This window comes from Manis javanica, chromosome 16 (assembly GCF_040802235.1).
Source record: "Manis javanica isolate MJ-LG chromosome 16, MJ_LKY, whole genome shotgun sequence".
In the NCBI taxonomy this organism is placed as follows: Eukaryota; Metazoa; Chordata; class Mammalia; order Pholidota; family Manidae; genus Manis; species Manis javanica.
Window position 1 is genome coordinate 26,026,846 of NC_133171.1, and position 10,430 is coordinate 26,037,275.

General features: G+C 47.5%; 1 protein-coding gene across 24 annotated transcripts in view; it reads right to left on the reverse strand.

Moving 5' to 3' along the window:
• The window catches only part of RIMS1 (regulating synaptic membrane exocytosis 1), a 411,017-nt gene extending 409,561 nt beyond the window's left edge, over positions 1-1,456 (reverse strand). For 15 of the 24 annotated variants that reach the window (XM_073224839.1, XM_073224837.1, XM_073224831.1 and 12 more), the window contains exon 1: positions 1,258-1,455. In XM_073224839.1, coding sequence (XP_073080940.1) covers positions 1,258-1,421 — 164 coding nt within the window. In that variant the 5' untranslated portion in view covers positions 1,422-1,455. Of the gene's footprint in view, positions 1-1,257 lie in introns of all 24 variants that reach the window. The other 9 variants (XM_073224851.1, XM_073224850.1, XM_073224848.1 and 6 more) reach the window with 2 other exon arrangements.
• Positions 1,457-10,430: the final 8,974 nt, after the last annotated feature.

Here is a 10,430-nt window from a genome sequence, read left to right on the forward strand (position 1 = left end):
TGCTGGAGCAGCACCCCCAGCTCTCACTCAGTGCCCCCTCTCCCGCCTGGGTCCCAGGTACACCAGTGAGGACCCAGCAGTCTGTGCACGCAGCCTCCCTCCCTTCCCCTCCTCACAGGCTCTGCTGTACTGAGGGCATGCGGGACTCCACGGCAGCCTCTTTCCTTCAGAAGGCAATCCTAGGGGGTTGGGGGGCTGGGCCGGGTGTGCTCTGTGCCTGGGTGCCACCCGGTTCCCTCCCTACCCTTTCTCCGCTCTCAGCCAACTCCACACGCAACAGGTTCCCTGGGCTCTCCATGCCAATCCTCTGCCCCCAGGTACACCTGCTGGCCTAAAGGGGGACACCCAAGCCTTCGTCCCAGTCGGGTCTCTAAATTCCCTTAGACCCAGGTGACAACTCCCTGACTACACGAAGACCTCCCAAGGGAAGGCAGGGCCGAAGCTCCGGGGCGCTGTGGGGGTGAAGGGAAGGAGCAGGGGGAGCCGTCTGGAACCCAGCGCCTTGGGAGCAGCTGTGTCTGTGATTAAGGCAAGCAGTGACCTGGGCACTGTCACACATCCCTGCACCACCAGGGACGAGCCGTCCCCTCCCCAGACACAAGGAGATGGGGCGCTGAGGAGGGTCCCGAAGAGGCTGATGGGCTGTGACGAATGGGGCTTGTGTGCAAATATTCCATCTGCTATTACATTGCTTCCACCTGGAACTGAGCAGGCCCAGAGGTCTTTTGGAAACCAGTAAACGGGAACCTCTATTTTATTCCGGCCAGAGTCCCCATCAGCTTCTCCCATTATTAAAAACTTTGCATCGCCTACGGCATTATCTATGGGTAAGACAAGGTGTCTTCACACAGTATTCTGAATAGAAGACTGTGAAAAAAGGGTTCAAGAAGCTGGGGAGGCAGGTTACCAAAGATGGCAACTGCCCAGAAAGACCCAACCTTGATCTGTGAGATGAATGAGCACCAAAACCAACACTAAACAGAAGCATTTTTCCTCCACAGACGCTGGCACCCTGCACCGGGGTAACCCCAACCTGCTGAACAACTCCGAGAGGCGCGGGGGCCGTTCCCAGCACCTCCCGAGCCCACCGCGCCGCCCTCGCCCTCCCCGCCGGCCCCGGGCGGCTCCCCGGCCAGCGCCCCCCCCCCACCCGGGTGGGACCGGCTCTTCCCGCCCCGGCAGCCCCCGGCCCCGGGCCGCCGCCCCCCGGGCCTCCCCCACCCGGCCGCGGGCGCCGGGGCGCGGGGGGCGGCTTACTTGAGCATGGCCTCCTCCTTCTCCTCCTCCTCCTTCTGCCGGTCCAGCACTGCCATGATGATGCTCCGCTCCTCCTCGGTCAGGTGGCTCAGGTCGGGCAGCTCCGGCATCGGGGGCGGCCCCGTGGGCGGGCGAGGCCCGCGGGGCCCCGCGGCCGAGGACATGGTGGCGGCCCGCCCGGCGCCCGCCGCTGCGCCCCAGCTCCCGCTCCCCGCGGAGCCCGCGGGCGGCGCCGGCGAGGGGTGGGGGGCGCCCGCTGCTCCTGCTCGGCCGCCGGCCCCGGATGCTGCCTTTGTGCGGGCGGCCGGGCGGGGGCGGCGGGGGCTCGGGCGGCTCCGGGCGGGGCCCCGGCGGGCGCGGCGGGCGGCTGCGGGCCGGCGGGCAGCGCGGAGTTTGCCGGCAGGCGGGCGGAGTCTCGGCGGCCCCGCGGCTCCCGGCGTCGCCGCCGCCGCCCTCGCCCGGAGCCGCCCACTCCCCGCGCCCGGCCGCGCGCCCCGGCCGCCCCCCGCGCTCGCCCGCGCGCGCACCGCCGCGCCCGCCCCGGGGCCGCCCCGCCCGGCAGCGCCCCTCCGCCGCCCCGCGCCGCGCCGGGCCCCCAGCCCGCGTCTCCGGGGCCGCATCGACCAGCGTCATCCTCGCTACCATCTTCGGCGCGGGGCGCTAATACCGCCGGGGCGCCCACGGTGCTCTGCACAGCAGGATGCGACACCCTCTGCATGCATGTTTTTTTCCTGCTACCACATCTTTCTCAAGTGTCCATAGCCACAACAACGTAATTTGAAAATGCTTTGGATGCACACACACCCCTCCGACAGCTTGGATTTTCTGGGGCCCTCGTAGGCGGTGTCTATCTTGTGCCGTGCTCAGGAGGACTTATGCAGGTTATCCGGATTCCCCCCCATATGGCCCTCAACACGCAACTCCTGAATTCGTCATGCGGGACTCTGGCTAAGCCCCATCACATTACACGAACAGCACTTGTCTGCCGCTTGCAAATGGATTATCTACCCTAATTCGTCTCATGATGCTCACTATCATCTATCTACTCACTTCTTAGCCTCTGTAGGTTACTTCACAAGAAACAGTGATCCCGGATAAGAAGCACACCCCACTGTATCCTATTGTAAGGAGCTTCTGCTCGTTGCCCAGCCCAGTGATAGACGTTAAAGATGAGCTGCTCTTGCTGATAAAGGCAAAAATAGACAATCTTCTCAGAATAGCTAATGCTATCAGCTTTGACACCTGGAGAATGAATTTTGTCAATATAATTACAGGAGAATCAATAGAGAGAAGGGCTCAGATTGAACAACAATTTCCTAGTGAGTACCTTTTAGAAATGGTGATGAGAGAACTGATGTTTCTCTCCAGAGAATTCTTTCTATAGTTTCAGAAGGGATCCAGTACCTATCTTTTCTTTTCCCCTCTAAGTCTAACAGTGTTAATGAAGAATCTGATGTTTATTAACCCTAAAAATTCTAAAATCTTAAGTTTAAGGAATGTAAGAGTGTAATGACACAATCTCCCATTGAATGCAAGTGGTGCTTCTATATGAACACATCTATTTAAATAGTCTCAGGAATGGAAGGCTCACTACCTCTGAATTCGGTTCCTCTATCTAAATAAATCCTTCTTCTACCTGAAAATCTTCCAACTATTTATCATGTCTTCTACATTTTTTCCAGGGTAAACCTTCCCAGTTTAGCCAGCCAGTAGTTGTGCAGCATGATTTCAAAGTCTGGCCATTCTGGTGACCTACCTTCAGGCACACTTGTGATTTTTCACTAGCCTCCTGAATAGTGGTATCAAGAATACATGTAAAGAGTGAGAACAGTATAAGGCTCTGCAAGTGCCTTATAACCGTCATCTCTATTTGCACAACTTACCACTGGCCCAGCTTTTTGGTAGCCAAGCCATTCATGATGATGCCACTGAAATAAACATGCAGCGCACTGAAGTTCCCAGTTCTTTTCCATAAGTGCTGCTGCCTCGCCAGATTTCCTCTTTCCTCTAATTAAGCAATTGATGAAAACACTCTGATCAGCATCTTTTCTTCATTTTTTTAAAAAATCATACTTGTTTCAGACCAGCATATTCAGCAGTGGGAGGTGGTGGAAATGAATTTGAATTCTGGCTTTTTATGACCTTGGCTAAATCACTTATCCTCTCTGAACCTCTGTTTCCTCATCTGAAAAATGCAGTGAAGATATTTACCTCAAAAATAGAAGAAAAATATTAAAAGAGAAAACCTACCTGAAGCTCGTAGCTATGGGCTTAGCACATTGTACTTCTCTTTTTCTTATTTCTTTCTCTCTCCAAGAGATATATGAGGCCATCTTTCACTGATCGATGAGCAGAGGGCAGTACAGATGTGGATGATACATTCATTCTGTCAGATGCCTCGCTCTCTGCTGGTCAATGTGGGGATGCCACACACAAAGGCATTGTCCTCAGGACGTCTGCAATCAAATCAGTCCCCATGACATTTTTCTAAAATACAAATAAAGGAATCACAGATCATCAGTCAGCATTAGAACTGGCTGGTTCTTGATGGCAGGGGACCTAATAAGCAATTAATGGTGGTATTTTCCTTTACAAGGGCTGCCGTGGCAAAATACCACAGATTGGGGGGCTTAAACAACAGGAATGTATTTTCTCACTGTTCTGGAGGATAGAAATCCAAGATCAAGGTGCTGGCAGGATTGATTTTTTTCTGAGGCCTCCCTTCTTGGCTTGTAGGTGGCCAAGTCCTTCCCGCTATGTCCCCACATGGACTCTTCTCTGTGCGTGTGCATCCCTGTTATCTCTCTCCTGCTTCGAAGGACATCATTTTTATTGAATTAGAGCTCCACCTTTAATGTCCTCATGTAACCTAAATAACCTCTTTAAAGGTTCTATCTCCAAATAGAGTCACATTCTAAGGAACTACGGATTAGGACTCCAACATATGAATTTTAGGGGGATAATTCAGTCCATTATAAGTGGTTTCCATGTGTCAGCATTACTTTGGGACATGGTGATTGGCATGTGCTGTCTGGATGACACCATGAAAAGAATTCTGGTCTTGGTCTTCCTTAGGTTCCTAACTGCTTCCTTGGGCATCTGGAAGTGTGTGTGAAATGAGGGAAGAAATGAATAAAGCAGAGAATGAGCCAACCAATGAATCAGTAGACGCCATGGCGCAGCCCATCAGGCCTCCTCTTCAGTCAGAATCTCATCCTTGATGGAAGGGAAACCAATTTCTAAAATCCCAAAGAGTGAACTTATACAAACTGACCTCCAGAAAAGCAGAACTTACCTACACTCAGATAAGCAAGTAAACACCCAAAGTAGGCGTACCAAAGTGTGTGGCATAGATGCTTGGCTACTGGAGATACTCTACAAAAAAATGGCCAATAAGTTTAGAAAAATATGTACAAGACTTTCCTTTTAGATATCACTTTAAAGGCATCTTCATAAATAAAAAGTACTAAGAAGCAATGATTTACTGAAGTAAAGAAATCTGTTTTACTTGGATTGGTCTGGCACTTTCCAAATGACTTTGGACCATAATAGAACTGCCTTCTCCCCTAGTGGGGAGAATATGTTTTAGACAAACTTTGAGAAAAATCCTAACTCACAAGCCTGGTATCCAAATATGTTAACTAGGGAGGCCATGGAACTTCTGTGATTCTCCTTGTTCAACCAATGATATCTGTAGAAAAAAATGTCTTACATATCTAGTCATAAGATATACCAAGTGCTCTGGAGGTCAACACGAACCTACATCAAGGCACCAGTCAGAAGCAATGGCCCAGACAAAGCTTCTCTCAGGTGAGCTTCTCAGCTCCCATTTCCACCACTGCTTTCAAATCATCGCTTCTCTAAACAATTCTCAAAGGACACCACTGTTGTCTGTTAGTTTAACTCATTAGCTGAGACTACAACTTCAAAGTAAAAAATTATAGAAATGGAGTTGGGTTCAAATCTTCAGTCTACTATGTGATGGTTGCAGTGGGTTTAATACTGTCTCCCCACAAAATTCATGCCCACTTAGAGTCTCAGAATGTGACCTTATTTAGAAATGGGTATTTAGTTAATGAATGTGGTCCAAAGGAGACCATGTTATATTAGGATGGGTCCTAAATCCAATGACCAGTGTCCTTGTAAGAGGAGAACAGGAACAGGGGTTCCAGAAGCCCCCAGAAGCTGGAAGAGGCAAGGAAGGATTTTCCTCTAGGGCTCTCAGAGGAAGCCTGGTCCTGCTAATGCCTTGACGTTGGGCTTCTGGCCTCCACAGCTGTGAGAAAATTAATTTCTGCTGTTTTCAGTAGTTCATGCAGTCTGTGGTACTTTGTTACAGCGGCCCTAGGAAACTGTAGGGAAAATGGGAATTTTATGGCCAGGATTCTTACCTGACCTTACTATTGCCCATTGTATACATTCAATGAGGTAATACTTAGCCTGCTTACATACCCCTTGGCAGTAAATTTTTTATGGCTGGTATTGTTTTGAGAAGAGAAGCCATGGAGCCCCGCGCTAGGAAGAGAGAAGGGAGCCTGGAGGGAGGCAAGCCAGAGAGAGCGGAGAGCAGAGCCCAGTGCTGAGAGCAGGGGCAGGGAGACGAGCCCTGAGCAGAGGCAGTGCCTGGGGAGCCGCCTGGAGCTGGGACCGGAGACTGAGATGGGCGGACAGGAGTCTAGTGCTCGACCTGCTGCCATGAGAATGAGGCTTGGTACGAGCCCCTTTTTACCCACAACATTCCATTGTTGTTATTCGGTCTGAACAAATTCATAGTGAACTTGCCCAGAGTGGGAAACCCCCTTCTCCTGGAGCAACAGAAACTAATACAATATCTATTTGAGTTTGGGTAAATTAGTAAACCTCACAGAGTTCATCTATAGAATGGAAATAACAACATCCACCTTTCAGGGTTTCGGTGAGGATAGAAGATTGTGAATGCGTGTAGCATCTGCCTAATGCTAGGTGCTGGGGACATGGGAGGGAACAAGGTATATAAGGTATTGGCCATAGAGGGGATTAGCAAACTCTGGCCTGTGAACCAAATGCAGCCAAAGGCCTGTTTTTGTTAATAAAGTTTTATTGCAACAGAGCCACATCGATTGACTTATGCATCATCTATTACTGCCTGCATCCTACAATGGTCAAGTGGAAGCAACAGAGACCATATGTCTGCAAAACTGAAATTATTTAATTTACACAAAAAAGTTCTCTGACTTCTGTTCTATATGCTCTCAATGCCCTTGGAAGAGAGAGGCATAAATAAACACACAAGAGCAGTCATATTATAATAATGGCTCCAGAAAGTAACTTGCCAGATACAATAGAGAGTAAATGGTGGAAAGATAGGTAGTCATGAAAGTCCTAGGAAGGGGGGTCCCAGGAGCAGAGATTTGAAGGTAAAGAAAGAAATAGCCTAGAAAGAGCTCAGCGTAGAGTGTCAGCCACCAAGCTTCCTTCCACTGGTACTAGAGACAAGGCCCTGAGTCAAGAAGGGCAGAGCTCTGGGGGAATGGAAGGAGGCCAGGGAGGCTGGATTGCTGTGAAGACTGGGGAGGATGGTGGAGCTGAGTTCATAGAGGGCCTGGTCAGCCTGGACAGGCAGTGCTGTTCTATTCTTGTGCAATGGGAAGCCACTGAAGAGCATAAGCAAGGAGTTAAATGACCTGCTCTACATTTTTAAAAAGATGACTCTGCCTATGGGCGGTGGGAGAATCGGTGGCAGCAAGGAAGGTGGCTTGGGCTGGGGTTGAGGAAAGCAGAGACATCGAGACGCGCTGTGTGAGCAGAAGCTAGCGGCCTTCCAACAGAGGAGATGTGGGCATTGGCGAAGAGAAGGTGCAATCGTGGTTCCCACTTTTAGCTGAGCAGGAAGTGGTTGGGTGGCAGTTCCACATGCTGTGATGGGGAACGTGTGTGTGTGTGTGTGTGTGTGTGTGTGTGTGTGTGTGAGGGAGCGCTTGGTGGTGTGGGAAGGGGCACCAGGATCCTTTCATCACTGTTCTTATCATCATTGTCCAAACCAAAATGGCTTTTTGCTTACTGAAGTTTAAAAAGATGATTTTTCTTTTGAAGACTGTTTCTGTCAAAGATTGGCCTGAGGGCTGGCAGGGACTTTACTGTTCTCTCCCCAAGGAGAGAAGCAGAGAACCCCTCTGGGTGATTAGCAGAAGTTCACAAACACATGCACACTTGCAGAAGATCTAAGCAGCAGCAGTAGTTCATTTTTGCTCCAAGGAATAAGCAAGTAGCACATTTGTAATTTCAGCATTCTGTACACTCAAGTTATAATTATTTAAATGATTTTAATTTCTAGAAAATTTTAAAATAAATTAATTAGGAATAGCTCCAAAACCTATTGAGATGCAATCTTGACTAACCAGTGAACTATAATCAAGCTCAGAGTTTTGACTTAAATTGTCACCACATCCGATATTTTCTCCACCATTTTTATGAGGACCACCATAATCTATTATGCAAGAAGAGTTTACTCATAAGGTGATCATTTGGCCTTGTTTGTCCCGAACCATCTGAGTTTATGCTTATTTTACTGGCATTATTGTAAAGAGTGTCTCCTTTCACTTAAAAGTGTCCTAGTTTGGATGATAAATGATATGGTCATTCTATTTATACATAGTTATAGTAATTTGCAAAACTATAGTCTTTCTGCTGTCAAAGAACATTTGGCTCTCAAGAGATTTCACTGAAAGTATTTGGCTGAAACTGGATATCAGATTTTGGCTCAAATTCAGCCAAATACCTATTTTAATCTGAGTTCTAGTGAGGTTCCACTACTGTCATTTGTTCCATGAGGAACTAATTCAGTGTGTGAGAACGTCTTTGTCCGTCGACCTAAAAGAAGGAACATCATTCTTTCCTCTTTCGGAGGGTCGGCCCTGTCTTGGCCACACTCCTTCCAAGCAATTAATATTCTTAGCTATTCTTTGAGTTATTTCCTTTCCATGTTTGTCTCCTGGTCAGAAAGCAGAGTTCATGACATTTTTCATTCTTCTGAGACTGATCATCCTCCATATTAGTTAAACTTAGCATGCCTAATTGGCAGCATTTGAGAATAATTTCTTCACATTGTGTTCTCTTCCAGTTTCCTTCTTCAAATTGAGTTGCTTGAGAATTCTTCAGTTTTGATTTTATGTGATACGAAGAGACTCCACCTTAGATGCCTTAACTATTTATTAGCTTTATTCTTTTGTGAGTACGTACTGAGAGTTTATACCGGTTATTCCGAAGTGCCATGTCTCAACGCCACCCCCCCTGCAGTGCCAGGGAGATCTCCTCCATTTCAGTCAATCTCTTTCTTGGAGTAGGACAAATTCAATTGACTTAAAAAGAAATGTTAACTTTCACCTACCTACAAAGCTAGAAACATCCTAAATAGAAAATAGATTTGGATAATAAGTTCTAAGACTAGATTATTTTATAAGCACTAAAATTTTTTAATACGGTGGAAAACATCTTTTCTATTTTTCTCAGTATTTTTTGTGTAAATAACATTTTAATAAATCAGAGAGACTTCAAGGATCATATTTAAAACAAGTACCCCTTTCTAGCATGCTCTGACTTGAATCCAGCCCCTAAGACTGTTTCCTGGCAAGTTGTTGCCTGTTTTACAATTTTCCACTCCCAAATTTGCCATGAGCAGTCCAATTCATAAAGGCCAGACCTGGAGAAGACCCTTCCTTCTATCCATAGAGCCACAGCCCCTAAAGATAAGTGGGAAACCTGGCAGGAGAATACAGGAACTTGACTCAGTCTGATACTAATTAGTCCGACAGAATTGAAGAGGTAATTTAATCTTCCTGAGCTTGAATTTCCTTATCTGTAAATAGAGACAATTACATTTCCTTTAAATATCTTCAGCATTTTTATAATAGCAATGACATTCACCGAGCATATTATGTGTGCCTGGCCTATGCTTGATGCCCTACATGCATTATCATATTCACTTCTTTCAACATGAGTAGGTACTGTTCATATCCTTTGGGTACAGGGCACTGTTCAGCGTGACCAGTGTAGATTATTGTCCTTCCTCATTTTCTATGTTCCTCAGGCTCAGAGGTAGAGCCAGTATTTTCCTTGATCCCTTAAGTATAGATTCCAGATTTTTACTCTATCTCCAGTTTATAAAATCTTTCCAGCTTTTTGGCTTATACCACTTTCTCCTTTCATCGAGGACCGTTCTACCAGTCTGTTCCTTCACTCTCATTTACCCAAGACTAGCTCACCTGTTCCTCTCTACCCCAAGATCTCTCACAGAAAATATCTTCAGTACCTTCATGGATGATCCATCCACCACCTGACCTTTCCTGTATCAGTCCTGTCAGACCCACTCCATTCAGGATCCATTTTCATGGCCTCCTTACACTCTACATACCCACAGACATCATTCCCCCCATCACAGACCCAAACCCCTTCTCACTGACTACCATTACCACAATCGCTACAACTCTTTTCACAATCTGGAGACTTATATATAATTCACTGACATCTTATATTTCTCCATTTTCAACCTGATTCTAGTTTTACTTACTTTCACATTCAGCTGATACTCTATAATTTCTTCCTAAGTACTAGAAGAGCCAGATTTCGCCTCTCCCGATGGTCATCTCCCCGTGGTGTGTCTGGAAAGGACAGCAGGCAGAGCGCGTGTCTCACACGCTCTTTCCATTCCACTGCCTGCTTCCCGCTCCTTCTTTGGGCATCTTCTCTGCCAAGGCCAAGGGCACCCTTTCCTCAAAGCCGATGGACCTGAGAACCATGGTTTGCTGTGCTTGGGAACCACTGTAGTGGCTTGGGCAGCAAGGCAGGCGGTTTCCACCTGGCCTCACTCTGACCTCCCTCCTTCACGTCCACAGGTAGTTGGGGGGGTAGATTAGATCTTATCAAAACAATGGGAGGGACCAAAGTCAATGACAAAATGTAAGGGAAGGAATTCAAACGTATTCTTTGTATTATTTTATTGTAGCTTTAGAAAAAAACCTACCAATAGCTAAATTCCTCTCAGTTCATGCCCTCACAGTGGTATCCATTTCTGAGGGCATTGTCTTGCCCCTGCGTCTGCTTCTCTCCTTCCTCAAAATTTAGCTCAAATCTCCACTCACCTTTCTGCCGACTGAATTTTGAATCTACCTTTATTCACCCCTGGTCATCACACCTCC